This window comes from Schistocerca piceifrons, chromosome X (assembly GCF_021461385.2).
Source record: "Schistocerca piceifrons isolate TAMUIC-IGC-003096 chromosome X, iqSchPice1.1, whole genome shotgun sequence".
In the NCBI taxonomy this organism is placed as follows: domain Eukaryota; kingdom Metazoa; phylum Arthropoda; class Insecta; order Orthoptera; family Acrididae; genus Schistocerca; species Schistocerca piceifrons.
In genome coordinates this window covers 212817455-212835419 of record NC_060149.1, presented here as the reverse complement: position 1 = coordinate 212835419, position 17965 = coordinate 212817455, and the positions used below count along the sequence as shown (strand labels likewise).

Sequence of the window (17965 nt, the reverse complement as noted above, 5' to 3'; positions counted from 1 at the left end):
ACAGGTGGGGCCTACGCGGTCGCCTGCCCCTTTTTATTGATTCCTTTTTAACGGATCGAAAGTTTAGGGTACGTGTGGGTTCCGTATTGTCCGACGTCTTCCTCCAGGAGAACGGAGTGCCTCAGGGCTCCGTCTTGAGCGTAGCCCTTTTTGCCATCGCGATCAATCCAATTATGGATTGCATTGCACCTAATGTCTCAGGCTCTCTCTTTGTCGATGACTTCGCGATCTACTGCAGTGCCCAGAGAACATGCCTCCTGGAGCGCTGCCTTCAGCGTTGTCTAGACAGCCTCTACTCATGGAGCGTGGCAAATGGCTTCCGGTTCTCTGAAGAGAAGACGGTTTGTATCAACTTTTGGCGATATAAAGCGTTCCTTCCGCCATCCTTACATCTCGGTCCTGTTGTTCTCCCATTCGTGGACACAACTAAGTTTCTAGGGCTCACGTTGGACAGGAAACTGTGTTGGTCTCCACATGTCTCTTATTTGGCGGCCTGTTGTACACGTTCCCTTAATGTCCTCAGAGTTCTTAGCGGTTCATCTTGGGGAGCGGATCGCACTGTCCTGCTTCGCTTGTATCGGTCCATAGTCTGGTCGAAGCTGGATTATGGGAGCTTCGTCTACTCGTCCGCTCGGCCATCCCTCTTACGCCGGCTCAACTCCATCCACCATCGGGGGATACGTCTTGCGACCGGAGCCTTCTACACTAGTCCTGTCGAGAGTCTTTATGCTGAAGCTGCCGAGTTACCATTGACCTACCGGCGCGACGTACTGCTGTGTCGGTATGCCTGCCTGCTGTTGTCTATGCCTGACCACCCCTCTTACAAGTCCTTCTTCGCCGATTCTCTCGACCGTCAGTACGGGTTGTATGTGTCTGCCCTGCTGCCCCCCGGAGTCCGCTTCCGTCGCCTGCTTCGACAATTGGATTTTGCCCTCCCTACCACGTTCAGAGAGGGTGAGAGCCCGAAACCACCTTGGCTCCAGGCTCCGGTTCATATTTATCTCGACCTCAGCTCACTCCCGAAGGAAGGTACTCCGGCTGCAGTGTATTGCTCACGGTTTGTCGAACTTCGTGCTCGCCTTGCCGGTCACACCTTTATTTACACCGATGGCTCCAAAACTGACGATGGTGTCGGCTGTGCCTTTGTCGTCGGGGCCGCCACCTTTAAATACCGGCTCCTCGACCAATGTTCGAGCTTTACGGCCGAGCTTTTTGCTCTCCATCAGGCCATTCAGTATGCCCGCCGCCACCGCCATTCATCGTACGTACTCTGCTCTGACTCACTCAGTGCTCTTCAGAGCCTTGGAGCTCCCTATCCGGTCCATCCCTTGATTCAACGGATACAGCAGTCCCTCCATTCTTTCGCTGATAATGGTGGTTCTGTCAGCTTTCTGTGGGTTCCCGGATATGTAGGAGTGCCTGGGAATGAGGCTGCGGATGCTGCAGCCAAGGCTGCAGTCCTCCTGCCTCGGCCAGCCTCCCACTGTGTCCCGTCATCTGACGTTCGTGGGGATGTATGTAAGAGGCTTGTGTCGTTGTGGTGGGATGCTTGGTCATCCCTCCAAGGAAACAAGCTCCGGGCAGTAAAACCGCTCCCAACTGCTTGGACAACATCCTCCCGACCATCTCGGCGCGAGGAGGTCCTTCTGACCAGGTTGCGGATTGGGCATTGCCGGTTTAGCCACCGCTACCTGCTCTCCGGTGACGCAGCCCCGCAGTGCCCTTGTGGTCAGGAATTAACAGTGCGCCATGTTTTATTGTCGTGTCCCCGTTTTAGTCAATTTCGTGTTGTCCTGTCCTTGCCATCTACTTTACCGGATGTTTTAGCTGATGACGCTCGAGCAGCTGCTCGTATTCTGCGTTTTATAACTTTAACTGGCTTGTCCAAAGACATTTAACCTTTTTACTTATTTTATCTGCATCTTTGTCAGGTCCTTCTGGTGTCCCCCCATCCCCTTGAGTTTTAACAGATTCCATGTGCTCTAACAACAGTGACAGGGCGCTAATGACCTCAGCAGTTGAGCGCCCTTAAACCCAACAAAAAAAAAAAAACTGACTTACGTGTTCTTACATTTCTCTGAAATCCAAACTGATCTTCCCCAAGGTTGGCTTCTGCCAATTTATCCATTCTTCCCCAGATCTTTCCACTATACCGCCTTCTTTCGTGATTCGTAGATGAAGAATTAGTGGTGGTTGAAAATTACCATTCCATATTACCACCATCTACTGTAAGAAACATCACCAAACAAATTTTTGTAGGAAATTGTGTTTGTGATAAGGGGGATGGGTTGGGAATGATGAGCTAAATACAGCAGAAGATGAGCCTGTTGAAAGTGGATCACTGAAGAATCTGAACTGAGGTATGGAGGACATTAAAGGGGAGCAAATATTGCCTTCAGATATGAAGCATTGATTTTTATTGTAAATCGTTTAGGGTAAATGAGTCTAAGTTTTAATTTAATTACTTTAATTTGACTTATTATTAAATTTTGTAAAGTTGTTTAGTATGGCCTAAGTCATTTGTGGAAGGAAGAACTTTAGTCAATTATTCATATTGCTAATGAACATAGATGAAACTGCAGACATTTATCTTTTAATCCTCTAATAGTGGATATAACAATGAGGAAGTTATTTCATTTATGTGTGATAATCTTTACTCTGATGTGAATTTTAAGCACTTACCATCGTACTGACAGTTTTGGTATGTCATGGCAGAACTGTGTAGAATCATCTAAGACTGATATTTCAGTCGGTAAATACTGTGCTATTTTTGAGGTACAAACTACATGCAAGACTGTTTGTGCTGTGTCATATAATTCTGTGACTGGCAGAGTTGCACTGGCACACAACATGAAAAAGTACTAACAGGAGGAACAAATGTGAGGGGTAGTCATAAAGTTGTAATTATGCTTTTTGTAGCCGTCTGCATTGGCTTCTAAAAACTGCAACATTTCCACATATGCTGGAAATGAATTAACATGATACTCCACTTTATCAATGGGCCACACCATTTTCTTTTGGCTTCCTTAATGGAGTGCAAGAGTACTGTGGCACAGGAAATTCAGTATGTAACAGGACTACAGAGATGTATTTGTAAACAAAACAACGTAACAAACGTCCACCATGCTGGAGTAGCTTGGGTCAGCAACTTCTGTTAATCAGTAGAATGAAAAACCAGTCTAAGTTGCAAATTTTTACTTTTTATTCATTCAGTGGCTGGTGTCGGGCCGAGACCCATATTCAAATCATCCTGCAGGGCAGAAAACCAAATTTGCACTCGTGCATAATACAGTTGTTACCAAATTCTTAAGCGTAGGCCAAAAAAACAGAGAACATATCCTTTTTAAACTTACATAACAAAGTCAAAAATGTCATTTCCAAAAATGTCAAAAATGTGCAATGAACGTTTACAGTGCGTACAGATAACTGGCAGTTCACTCCTCCTGCTGCTGTTAGGAAACCTTGGGAAGGGGGTGCCCTATCAGGATATAGGTAACCTTTTTATTTATTAAAATGTCCTCCAATCATCAAGAATACAACAGTTCATACAATAATTGTACATGTCCACAATAAAATTAATACTTTTTAAAATATTTAATGAAAAGAGTCAAAAAATTAAAATCACTGACCAGTAATACACAGCAGTGCCACATACATGCCAACATGGCATACAATTTTGTAATACGCGTCATACGTGACACTGCTGCATTTTACTGGTGAATCATTTTATGTATTTGACTCATTCTGGTAAAGGATTTTAAAAAGTTCTCCTATTGTTTTTGTTTTCTTTTAATACTAATGTTGCTGTTCACATTTAATGGTTTTCATGTTCCGACATGACATAAAACTTTGTAATATGCGCCATATGTGGCACTTCTGTGTATTACTAGTCAGTGATTTTAAATGTTTGACTCTTTTTGGTAAAGATTTAAAAAAAAGATTAATTTTTTGTGGACTTGTATGGTTATTATATCAATTGTTGTGTTCTTGATGATTGGAGAAAATTTCAAAAAATAAAAAGGTTTCCTGTCTCCTGATAGGAGACGTCAAAGTAAACAAAATGGATTTCTGTGGCCGGGAGCTATCAAGTGAATTAAAATACATTCACATAATTACGGAAGGCTAATATACGTTATTAGTTTCAGATTTTATTTTACTTCCATTTTCCTGACAGGCATGCATTAATCGCCTTGTAGAATAATGAAGGTAGTTTTGTCGGTTTGCTAAAGAAATTTGGTTTTTATTAATCTTTTACGCTGAGGCAGTCAATGTGTTTGAAACAAAGTGTTTAGTTCCACACTATTGGCTAATTTCAACTGCTCGCTGCGTTTCAAATGCACGTTTTCATCTTCTAGCACGTATGGCATTATGCCATAATAAAGTATCAAAAATGAGTTAATACAGCACTGGTACTTCAAGAAAATTTACATCCTGAAACCCACACAGAAAAGCTTAATATCAGGTCGAGGCCTACTTCATTGGGAATCTGGACATACGAATGTGCTCTTTAAGTATGCACTTTAAATGTGCTATTTTAGTACGGTTCACGAAATTCTGATGCTCTTGGAGTATCCTCTGATTTCTTCTTTTATGACATAATGTAAGATCTTGTAATGTTTTACATGTACGAACATACGGGCTTCCTGCGTCATAGCAGCTGCCAAAGCGCGGTGGCGCGTTATCTGGCGCTCTCTGACGACTACTGAAACGAACCTGTTTCTAACAGGTCGTGGGAAAATGTTGCGAATGGTGGTTTGAAAAGCATTACTTTCAAAGTAAATTTCCTTTTACACAAGTTGAACAATGTGCGAGAATGTACGATGAATTTCTTAAACCACAGAGCATTTGATGACGAGCCATTTAGTAGAAGTATTTCGAGCCCAGAAGATCTGACATTCATGTCGTTATTATGAGCAAATTGATGTAGTGCTACAGGAAACTCTCCCTCCTCTGCGGTAGCTAATTTATATGTGGATAATTTTGGGGACAAATCACTGGACTCGGCTAAAAATTTTACTGGTGCATTTGTGTGATATATCTTAAAGTGTAACACGCGCAAAAAATATCAACATTATATGTGAAAGCTTAGCTTATCTTGCCGCTTACTAACCTTAGAGACCAATATTATATGTGAAAGCTTTGCTTTTCTTGTAGCAATGCTATGTATATTAATTTAAACATTAACTTTTCCTGTTTGTGTATCCGCACTACTTAACAGTGATGTTGCTATTAGCTGACTACATCATGTGTCCTATGCTCTGAATGTTTGGTGTCACTGGCTGGTGGGATCACGTGACAAGAGCTATGACTGGCTTACAAAAGCGCATCGCACTCTCGATTACAATGGTTCGGAAAGTAACATGCGGTGTTTAGTGGAATTCGAATTTATACTTTTGTAATACGAAAGTATGCAGCGTACATGTTGCTGCACATCACAAATCTTTCCAAAAGGAGTTTTCTTCCCTAAGTTTGATTTTCTAAAGTGCCGGGAAATTCTACGCCCATGTATAAAAATGTAACCATTCAAAGGATTGATAAGTTTTACAGTTCCGAGGGAAAATATACTGTCACTTAATTACACGGAAAAAGTGTGTTTTCATCCGGGAGGAAGTGTATTTTTAACTGGGAAATCCGGGAAAAATTCGGGAATTTTTTTCCTTGTCCACGTATACACCCTGTTTTCAGCTTTCTAAGTGTCATATTTAGTGTCTTCAGTTTTTCATAAAAATGACAGTTTTAACCAAAATATTGGACTGATGGAAGTTGAGGCATACCTTTGCGTATTCTGACCAATTTTTATCTTTTCAGGTTTATTATTCAGCACCACTTATTTTTTTCTTAGATCATATTTTTTGCCTGACACATTTATTTGATCGTTTTGAGACTTTACAATGTTAACATAAATGTACTTAAGCTTACTCTGATGAAGTATGGAAAAGCTATTTTAATTTTGCTCTTAAATTGTGATGCAATAGTTTGTTTGGTAAGTGCAGGCACTTTGATGTGGCGCTGGTAGTAGTGAACTGGAGTAAGCCCTGGGGCACACTCACTCACCTCTGTACCTCTTACAATTGTATAGCACTTATTTTGCCTCAAATTCCGCACAGATGGCCCTTTGTTACTCTTCATTGTCTTCTGTTAGGCAGCGAGGAACCCAGCGGGCATTTATTATATTGAGAACACAAACTGGTGGATGTGAGTGTCGGCACTACTAACAGAGACGTCTAGTTGAGCAGCAAGGTGTTAAATTGTAATGCATCGATCACCCCGAATGAGTGTGTCTGCACATTCCAACAGTGCAGGAGTCACTGCTGTGTGTGGCTGGCTGGTATGCAAGAGATAGGACAAGTTTGTGCGATGTTGTTGCAGTGATGACAAGAGACCTTGCCCAGTGACTCACCATGCTTTTGTTCACAGCCAGGTCTCTGTATACATTCTGTAAATGCCTGTGAGTATCTGTGATGCTCTGGTTTTCTGCCAAAACAAACTGACAGCTCAGTGCTTGGAACACATCTGTTACAGATGCCTTTGTGAAGACTATGTTTAGCACCACCACCTGTCGGAACTTCATGAAACTATAGGAACCGTCTCCCACAAAATATTCTGTATTGTTTCAACTGAAACTGACCGAGAAAAAAGAATGTGTTGCATTACTTATTGAACACCACTTGTATATGCAGGGCTTGGCCAGAAATAAAAGTTACAGGGTTGGGAGCTCCAGAAGCCCAAGAATTTGCGAAAAATACTATTTTGGCAGTGGGTAGTGTGAGGCATGAGCAGTTAGGTAGTGGTAGGCATGATGGAAAAAGTGCAGAATGATAATTCAAGGGTCGTGCAGTCGAGTCCTACCCAGAAGCTTATTTTTATTCTCTGTTTTTACGTTAGCTATGTTGCAAATAAACCAAAATAATGCTCAATATATTGTATTTAATAATATTTTCAGAAAAGGCAGATAAGGAAAATTTGGAATTGCAAATAAATTTACAAGAAAAGATTGTACTTACAGCACGCATGAGGTCTCTGCAAACAACTTTCAAGCCAAGATTGTAGGGCATACATGAGAATATCTCATATAAAATTACATCCTTTTATTATTTTACAGTTGATGATTTACACATCCTGGGGTTATATTCATGATAAAGGAAGTAGTTATTTTCTTGGCATTTTGCACACATTATAAATACCACAGAAACAAACAAACTTGGTTTACAGTAGTGCACGGAAAGTTCTGGTTGGGAATAATGAACTATTTAGGAATAAAGAGATGACTCACCAAAAGGCAGAAGTGCTACATCGTTGGCAGACATACAAATAAAAGGTACAGAGCTATGCTTTGTTAGCTTTCAAAATGAGATTCCTTTCTCAAACTGTAGGAGAAGCACGTGTAGGGAGACGGTGTGTGTGTGTGTGTGTGTGTGTGTGTGTGTGTGTGTGTGTGTGTGTGTGTGTTTGTTTTCTCCTACAGCTTGAGAAAGAAAGGAAGCAAAGCAAAGCTCTGTACCTTTCGTTTGTGTCTGTTGACCAACGCAGCACTTCTGCCTTTCAGTGAATCATCTCTTTATTTCTAAATAATTCATTAAACTTGGTTTACATTCATAAAAGGTTTTCTCTCACTGCACACTTTGGCAGTGAATCACATGTAATGCTGCTTAGAGGTCAAAATGAAACTGTCATTATATGAAGTCCTGTATGCTTTCATTACAATCCTTTCTTGGAATTTTATTTACTGTCACAAATTTTTTATTGCCTTTTCTTTTCATGTCTTTTATCAAGATGTCAATAAACACGACATATTGTGCATTATTTGGCTTATTTGCAGTGTAAGTAATGTAGAAATTCAAAATTTAAAAAAAAAATTCTTGACTCCATGACTGTTGGATTACCATTCTGTAACTTTTCTGCCATGTCAACTGCTGCCTGCAACAATGTTTATGTAAATGGGTTATGCCTTGATCAGCCACTGCCAATACTGTAATTTTTTCTAACTGTAGCTTCGACTTTTGTCGCTTACATGTCTGGCTAAGCCATACATATGCCATAAATTTGGACAAAATCGGTGATGACGAGTAGACACTGTACCCTTGTCAGTGTTTCATTTAAACTGTTGTAGCACAGCAGTTAGTGGTCAAATGTCAATGAAAATTTCAGGAATTGTTAACAACATGCCTTTATTATATTTAAAACATATATGTTCACATAAAATGAACTTATAATGTGTTATACTTGTATCAGTTTTTGAAATAAATTCCAACTCCCCAGTCTCTCCTCAGTAGTTTCCCTAAGTTCTGTTCTAAAACCAAGTATGTCATGTGTATGAACATCTTGCTTTGTCTTTTCAGTGGCTTGATAACCTGTATTTAAATTGTGCACTGGAATATTTAGTAGCCACTTCACTCGTGCTTTTCTTTTCACGGATGTAGTTTGTGGGTCTTGATTTCTTCTATCTCACTCACTTTTTGACAAAGATCATAATGGTGTCTCAGCACAGATATCCCTACACTTAGGTGATGAAGTAGTGTTGTCGATTGTCAACAGATGGCAGAGCAATGCAGTTTTACCTGTGAGGCTGCAGGCGGCAACTGTGGTTGGTGTACCATCACTTCAGACACTAATGGCAAGTGAGTACTTTCTCAGGTTCCTGGCTTGAAGAATTAAGGTATAAATTTGTGCAAGTCTTCTATTTTTGTATGTGTTATTCTCCAACCTGTCATGACTTGAGCGATTGTTCCTTGACTTGCAGGTGCTTCCTCTTTGCTGTCCTCCTTCAGCACACATGAGCAACCTGTATTTAAATTTCTATAGTTGCTACTGAGTAGGTCAGAAGGGAAATAAATGTGCTGTGTGTTGACCAAGGCATGTTTGCCTTAGAGTATCATCTAACTTGTGGAAAAATCAGCCATAAATTCTTTTAATGAAGATCCTGAAAAGCTTGTTCTGCCCATTAAAAGGGCAGTGTCATAGTTCTGCTGGATTGACATGCGTATATCCACAGTGATTTGCCTTACTGCAGACTCAGTGCTGTTCTGAGAAAGATGGATAGGCAAATCAACTTTCCTCAGTAGAAGCTCATTGTGGGAGACCAGTAAGTCTCCACTCTGTTGCTGCAGTAGCCCTAGATTCTGTGGCCTTCCTAAAGTTCATGAGGAAGGCATTCCTCTTCAACCTTTGATGTATTGTCTAGCTCAGCACCTAGATACTTTTAAGTCATCAGGTAGGCTCATGCAAACAGAATAGTGTGAATTTAGTGAATTTCTTTCTCATATTGCAAGGATTGCACCTTAATAATTCTGTGTTTACATGTTTATTAACTTCCACATATTTTTCAGTTCAAGTTCTTAAATTTTCGTAATTCAACAGCCAGTTCCTTTGACTGTAGGTGTGGCTAATTGGAGCAGTTAGTCTCCCATAGTGTCCAGTCTTTTTGTGGGAGATTTTAAAGGATGAGCCTTTGTGTGTGCTTCTTGATTAGGGAGACATGTGGATGACACCTTTGTCATATGCCCTTCCTCCAGTGATACTCTGCACGTGTTTTTTCACCACATAAACGCTTTCAGCCATGGTATTCGATTTGATGTGGAGGTCATAAAGGTTCCTTTACTTGACTTGATGGTCAGGAGATAAGGTGAAGCTAACAATAGGACATGGCTTGCTTAGGAATCCTTCTTACACAGATTTTTACCTTAATCCTTTCACTGCCACACATTTCTCAGGGTGTCAGATAAAAAGACCCTTGCAATTTTGCATTAAATTTTAGAACCATATAATAATTTGTGTAAAAGCTGAATTATTAAATATAAGAACTATTTTCTTCATTGTCGTTCGTCTTTTTTTCTTAAGAGACTGAGGAGGAAGCACCCAAGATGCTAACTTTTTTTGTCTTTGTTAGGGAGTATTGTGACTAAATTTGGTTGTATTGGGAAGAAACAATGTGAAGTGTGTTATTCGACAACCCTTGAAGACCAGGCCCTGCTAGGATGATTTAGGTCTGTATAAGGCTGGGATATATCCCTTTCCCCTGAGATGTGGCTTGGTATATTATATCGGTCAAGCCATCACTGCAGTGAACAAAATAGATACATTTGTTTACAGGAGCCAAGCAAGTCTGTGATTGTAGAGCTATGCTTCACTACCGGACATGTCAAAGATTATTCTAATACAAAGATTTTAGTCTACTCTTCAAACTATTGTCCTGATGGAGTCAGTTGATATTACATTAAATGGAGGGTTTTGTTTAAATTCTCTGTAGGACCCAGTTTTCTCTTTCTTAAAACATCAGAGGTGTCAAGTTGAAACCATTTCTCTGTGTAATAAGCTGTTGGCTTAAGAAAATAGTTGAGTGTAGTAATCTGATTTTTTTTTTTTTTTTTTTCATTGGCAGGTATTGATTATACTTGCCAGTTGTATTTTGTCTTCCAGTTTGCTTTCTTTTGCACAACAGATTTAAATCATATATGAACAATCTTAGTTACAGTAATTAAAACGTCCGGGCTAAGAGGCCGTGGTCCAATAGTAGAAATACTTCTCCCTGACGTTTCGTTGCCAGCTGCGGGCAACATCATCTGAGGTGAGTCTACGACTGGCTGCTAGGCCGCGGAGGTCCTGTTTGTATAGTGCGCGTAGAGGGCGCCACCACTCGTCACGTGTTGTCAACAGTAAAACTCTCTCTGGCTGGCGTCATTACTCTCGATCGAAGGTAACCGATTGTCACATCTTTGGTACAGAGTCTCTGTTCACCATGGTTCCTGTCAACGAAGCTCTTGCTTGCATATCTGACATATTTCCGACTGATATAGTAGCTTTGTTTAGACATTGCCTTTCCATGACTTATTTTCAGTATAATAATGAGTTCTATGAACAAATTAATGGAGTGGCAATGGGTAGCCCTCTAAGTCCAGCTGTTGCTAATATTTTTATGGAATTTTTTGAACAGCAAGCAGTGCAGTCAGCCAGAAAAAGGCCTTTGAAGTGGTATCGGTATGTGGACGACACTTTTGTCATATGGAATCACGGTGAAGAAGAACTGAACAGTTTTTTGAAGCATTTGAATAGCATCAATTCAAAAATACAATTCACTATGGAGACAGAAAGTAATGGGCAGATAAATTTTTTGGACGTCTCAGTAATTAAACGAGCAGATGGGACTCTGGGTCACAAAGTCTACAGAAAAGATACGCATACCGATCGTTATCTTCATAAGCATTCAAACCATCATCCCAGGCAGAAGAGAGGTATTGTCAAGACATTGGTGGACAGGGCTAATAAAATCTGTGAGCCAGCTTATTTGCAAGAGGAACAAAACCACTTGCGAACCGCTTTCCAGAAAAATGGGTACGCTGGCAAGGAAATAGATAGAGCACTCCATCCCAGAAGAAAGATGTCCGAAAACGTGCAACAACAACAAAAACTACCACCACCATCGGTGGGGAAAGTTTTTCTTCCATTCATCCACAATATTACGGACCGTATCGGGAAAGTGCTGGCCAAGTTCAGAGTTGAAACAATCTTCAGACCCACCAAGAAGATTAGTGAATGCTTAAGATCGGCGAAAGATGCACGACACCCTCTAGCTACTCCTGGTGTCTATAAGATTCTGCGTAGTTGTGGGAAGGTTTACATTGGAACCACAAAAAGAAGTATCAATACTCGCCTAACTGAACATAAAAGGAACTGTCGACTGGGACACACGGACTAATCGGCTGTAGCGGAACATGTTTTTGAAACGGGTGACCATGAAATAAAATTTAGTGAGACGTGCGTGCTAGCTAAGACATCGCATTATTATGCACGTATGTATAGAGGGGCTGTAGAGATTTTTAAACACCACAATAATTTTAACAGGAAAGAAGGCGGCTTGAAGCTAGATAAGATATGGCGATCGACTCTGTACCAAAGATGTGACAATCGATTACCTTCGATCGAGAGTAATGATGCCAGCCAGAGATAGTTTTACTGTTGACAACACATGACGAGTGGTGGCGCCCTCTACGCGCTCTATATAAACAGGACCTCCACGGCCTAGCAGCCAGTCGTAGACTCACCTCAGATGATGTTGCCCGCAGCTGGCAACGAAACGTCAGGGAGAAGTATATCTACTATTGGACCACGGCCTCTTAGCCCGGAAGTTTTAATTACTGAAGACGCCGGCCGTGAAAGCCTACACGCTATGAATCTTAGTTACAGTTCATACCTTGAGAATGGTGGGCCATTTGCCTGCTGAAATATTGCCCATCTCTGACAATTCTACCTGGCTTCACTCTGAGATTTATGATCATTTACTTTCATTTTACCTTATAAAATATGTTTACACTGACAAAGTACACAATAAGTCAGTTTTCTTTTATTGAGTGAACAGTTTTATTTTGGAACCAGTTGTTTTAGTGATAATTACTACTGTGCTAAAAATTGATATTACTCTGAAACTTACGATTTAAGGAACGATTCATCTCAGTCATTCAGGTATAATTCATGACAATTACTGATCAAAGTCCATCAGATTATGCAGCCCACAAAAACATGAAAATAATTTTTTTGTATAAATTTGAGAATACCTTTTCACTGTTAAAATTGCCATCATTTTTTAAAGTGTAAGTAATATTCAGTGATGACACATGTAAAAATTACAATATCAATACACTAATTGATTGTGTGTCATCAAATCAAAGCACGAACGTGGCCATGCACCCACCACACTACACAAAACACACACCTTTTTGCTCACTGGGACAATCTCCAATAGCTTTTATTGTTTACTTTCTTTGTTGGCACTGTGTAGAGGTTAGCTAAATTCTCTTCATTTCACCTTCATCATCTGCTCTGACGTTCTAGGTGCACATCTTCTTCTAGGTGACCAGCCACTGCAGTTTAACATTAAGGAGTGACTTGTTATAAGCTTGTCATATGATGCACTGTCTGTTGGTAGTATGTGAATGATGACTTGATAATTGCTTCTGTTTTTTAGCAGCTCCATTGTTGTCATCAAAAAAGAGATACCCTTTAAAATATCTGTTTGCATTTTCTGTATTTTATTACAGGTCGTGTTTAGAAATGTGAAGGATCGTTATCCACCAAATGAAGATTTACTTTGTATGTATAGTGTAGAGAGTGGCATTGAAGTTAGAGATGATGATCGTGTAGCAATTTTCACTGCTGGATGTTTAAAACCTGAAGAAGAAGTTACTTGGGTACCTGCTGCAAAGCACCCTTGGGCAAATGAGGTTTCAGTCGTTTTTCCAGGTATGTGGTCTGAATTTTGGACTTCATAGTTAGTGTGTTGAACTCATTTTCATTGTTCTCATAGCTGCTTGCATGCAGAATATAAAACCCTTCTTATGTGTCATCTATGGTACACTTTTTATTTGTACAAAGGCAATGTGCAATGTATAATGACACAAGTGTTTAAATTATTAATTGATTTTAACAAGTTGTTATATAAAAAGTAAGTTTTATATGTTCTGATTAAATGAACTTGTGCTTATTAAGACACTTAACTGATACTATCTGGCAGATACTTTGTGAGGGGAAATTTTGCAATTTATAAGTGTAATCTGTCTCAGGGGTCTCTATACCATTACATGTAATGATTAAATGTAGCCCTGACAAAAAAAAAGTGAGTGTGGGGGGGGGGGGGGTGGATTGTTTGTTCACTTCATAACCTCCTGTACAATTATGTTGACTATATTGACATATTTTCTTCACATTTCGTCATTACCATCCTTATTACTTGATCAATATTTATGAGACAAGAATGTGGGGCATAACATATTTCAGTACTGTATGTGACAGTATCCTGATACAGGGTTTCCTTTTGCTTACCCCACTTATAGTTTTATTCTTTTCAAGACACAAAGAAGTTAAAGACAACAGCTGTCAGTGGGCACTGACTTTTATAAATGGGGAAAGTTAAAAATTTGCACCGGGCCAGGATTCAAACCTGAGTCTCCTGCTTACTAGGCAAATGTGCTGACCACGGCATTATTTCGGCACAGTGGTCAACACAACTGCATGGTCCACCTTAGCACTCCTCTCATAAGACCTAAAATCTCAGCTTATCCACACACTCATTATCGTCATTACTCGCGCCATCTTGCCGATTCTCAAATGAGTTCGAGCTTGGTGTGCATCTGCACTGAAGGGATCATTAGCTGTCATCACCTTCATTGTATAGATGAGAGTTTTTTCTGTCAGACGTACAGTGCAATTTCAAGAAAAGAAATTATAACTTCCAAATTATTTTTTTTTACACAACCACAGTTTGCTGTACTAATCACACTCTTAAAGAGCCATCTTCAGATCCAGTTGCTGCATTGCATTTGATCTGAAGATGGTTGTGTGAGATGGTCAAAATCCATTATCTGTGAAGATAATTGTGACTGTCTCAGAACTTTGTTGATTTCATCACATTTCGCAAGTTATACATGTGTGTGTGTGTGTGTGTGTGTGTGTGTGTGTGTGTGTGTGTGTGTGATAAATTTGCTAACAGCACAAACAAAATTTATTCAAAGGTAACTTTGGTTGTGCTTCAGTTGAAATGTTTCAGTGCAGTTATGCCTGTTTATAAATTATGATATGCTGGTTTATGTAAATAAAGGAACAGTAATAATGGCAATAATATTAAAAGTTATGTGTTGAAATTTAGTCACACTGTAGAAGTCATGACATTACATAAAACCTGAAAATTGATTTAGGAAATGTTTGAAGTGTATGCAGCAGATGTCACTTTGGTAAGGCGTAAATAATGAAAGTGTGATTACTCCAAGCAGCAATGCACCATATACAGTAATATGTCAAGCTGTTAATTGTGCTCTCTGTGAGATTGATAGGGATTGTGTGCCTTTTATTCTAGTAAAGCCACTTCAACACAGCAGAAGCGTTAGTAGAAACTCTGAGCAGCAAAATAGAGACAGCACACTAGACATGAGATTACATTTCAGGTTGGCATATAAAGCTGCCACTCCTGTGCCCTGCAGTGTTTAATTTTGAAGATATTTGTCCACAAGATGAGTCTTAAGTGTCCAAGCATTCTCAAATTTGTATGAGATTGTAACCTATTGCAAGAGCATAAGGTCATGCATAACTTTATGTATAACTTGCTCAGTCACAGTTTCACTTGTAAAGTAGTTGAAGGCTCTCTTTGCCTGAAGCATCACTTTCATGGGTGTATAATAGTGGATTCTGCTTTCTCACCAAATCAAAATGGAGCTGTCACTTAGCAAATTAAGCTGACTCATTTGAAATAAGTTGATTTGCAGTTCAGTGTATTTGTTCAGTGTGTGGACTCAACCATTCTTTTTTAAGACTTGTGGGGGGAGTGCTTATATAGCTGTTTACTTCATATACACCTCCATGAATTCTTGTGTGCACAACAGTCAATGATGAACCTTTCAGTGATGCTGAACCTGCAGTCAGAAATTGCTGAGATGGCCCGTGAGCAAGAGAAGGGTGGACGTTTAACCATTGTGCAAGTCCAATCTACCTCTAATCTAACAATGACGTCCATCACAGTCCATCCCTTAAACATGCAATTGTCTAATATTTGCAGATGATGTAAGCAAGGGAATTGCATCACTGCTGGTTTTTACGTAATAGTCATGTGCAGTACTTCTATAATAATTTATTTTTGGTGTACAAATGTTTCCTTATTTTATGAAATCCAGTATGTATCGATTCTCCCTGTATCTTAGAACCTCTGTAATTATTGGACCTGCCTAATTAAGCTTTATAACAGATGGTCTGCAAGCAATCATTCACTAATAACTATTAATACTACAGTATTGTTCCCCCCTGCGGGTTCGGGGGTAAGAATAGGCCCACGGTATTCCTGCCTGTCGTAAGAGGTGACTAAAAGGAGTCTCAAACGTTTTGGCCTTAATGTGATGGTCCCCTAAGGGGTTTGACCACTACCTTTCAAAATTTTCTGTTAGTGCATACCATTTGGGGATGGACGCCTTACGTGGTGTATTATATATCCATCTTGCCCTAACAACAGGCACCTTCATTATTGTCATGGAGTTGGACTTTCACCAAGCTTCCGGTCACATCAACTGCAGTGTGTTCCGGGTAGCATATATTCCCTCCATTGTGCACTTCCATCTTTGCTCCCTATATACATGGATATTCAACACCCGACAACCAGCATGGTAGCCAGTCCATTGTGGTGGTGTCGTCATGTACCCTCTTGGTGGTAGCCCCCTGACTACACAGGGATCGCACTGCTGATGCCTGAGCTGCTACCTCCCCACATATGCTGAGGAGTAGATGCCTATCCCTCTGGGGCATCAGGACTCCCGGCAAAGGCCATCCTGCCAGGTGGTCTTTGCTGCGGCTGGGTGGCGTCCGTGGGGAGAGCCCCTGGTCGGAGTGGGTGGCATCAGGGCAGATGACCCGCAATGAAGCGTGGTACATCATCTCTCGCTGGTGGGCCTCCACCAGCAGTCTCTAAGCAATCGAGGTCTAACCTCAACGGGAATAAATTTGATCTGAGATCATTTCGCTCCCTGGCCACTCCATGGGAGGAATGTATGGCTAAAGACATCGGGGTCCGAGGGATAATCAGGTAGCCACCGGTGCCTTCATCTTGACCTTCGAGGGTGATGCCTTACCCGTAAAGGTTAAGGTGATGGTTTACTGTTGTGATGTGAAGCCATATGTCCCTTCTCCGATGCGGTGTTTTAAATGCTGGAAGTTCGGGTGCATGTCATCCTGCTGTACTTCCGGCATCACGTGTCGAGATTGTGGACCTCCTTCGCATCCCAATACTCCATGTGCCACGCCTCCTATCTGTGTTAACTGCGGAGAACACCATTCCCCCTGCTTGCCGGACTGTAAGATATTCCAGAAAGAAAGGAAGATAATGGAATATAAGACCCTGGACCGCCTGACCTACCCCGAGGCTAGGCAGAAATATGAGCGGCTACACCCTGTGCCAATGCCATCTACTTATGCCACTGCTGCAACACTGGTACGATCCTCTCCCATGTCGTCACGTACAGTTGCCTCTCAGCTATGTCAGAATTCACTGGCCCCCTTGGTTGTGGGGGGCACTTCACTCTCTGTTGCTCCTGCTCCATCTACTTCAGGAGCAACACCACCCCAACCATCGGGGACATTAGTTCCCCCTTACCAGCTGGAGAAGCGTGAGACTTCTTTGGCTACTCTCGCCAGGAAGGTGTCCCTTGGGGCCCTCCCATCCCGGGCTTTGCCCAGTGCCAAAGCGGACACCCGCAAATTTCGGAAGCAACCACCGGTCGCTGGTTGTAGGGCCTCACGGTCGTCGTCCGTCCCTGAGACTGACCCAGTGAGGCCCTCCCAGCCAGACCCACCAAAGGCACAGTGCGCGAAGCAGACGAAGAAAAAGGCTCCCAAGCATCCTGACAAAAGGCACAGTATGCGAAGCAGACGAAGAAAAAGGCTCCCAAGCATCCTGACATTGCGGTGGAACCTGTCCCACCGCAACCTTCCCACTCTGTGTCTGAGGATGAGGTGGAGATTCTGGCGTCCGCTGAGGACCTGGATCTCGCCACTCTGTCCAATGGAGTGTGCATGATGACCTGTGTGGTAGTGACCACTTTCCGATCTTTCTGTCACTGCCACAGCATCACTCTTCTGGGCGCTCTTTCAGATGGGCTATGAATAAGGCTGACTGGGACCTGTTTCCCTCCACTGCCGTTATTGACCCTGTTTCTCGTGAAGCCATTGATACGGTGGTTCACTCAGTCACCACCAGCATCGTTACTACCGCAGAATCTGCCATTCCCCGTTCTTCTGGGTCCCCTCGGCGGAGGACTGTGCCTTGGTGGTCGCCTGAGATCCCTGAAGCGATTAAAGATCGCCGGCTGGCGCTCCAGCGTCACAAGCGACATCCCTCCATAGGACGCCTTATCCACCAACGCAAGCAGGAGTGCTGGGAGCGGTATGTCTCCACCATTGGCCTTCATGTGTCTCCATCGTTGGTCTGGGCCAAGATTAG

General features: G+C 41.6%; 1 protein-coding gene across 3 annotated transcripts in view; it reads left to right on the top strand.

Annotated features, from left to right (window-relative positions):
- LOC124721698 overlaps window positions 1–17965 on the top strand; it is a 131986-nt gene that overhangs the window by 13614 nt on the left and 100407 nt on the right. For 2 of the 3 annotated variants that reach the window (XM_047246782.1, XM_047246783.1), the window contains exon 3: window positions 13032–13233. In XM_047246782.1, the coding sequence (XP_047102738.1) occupies window positions 13032–13233 (202 nt within the window). Of the gene's footprint in view, window positions 1–8546; window positions 8619–13031; window positions 13234–17965 lie in introns of those variants that run through there. The other variant, XM_047246784.1, reaches the window with a different exon arrangement.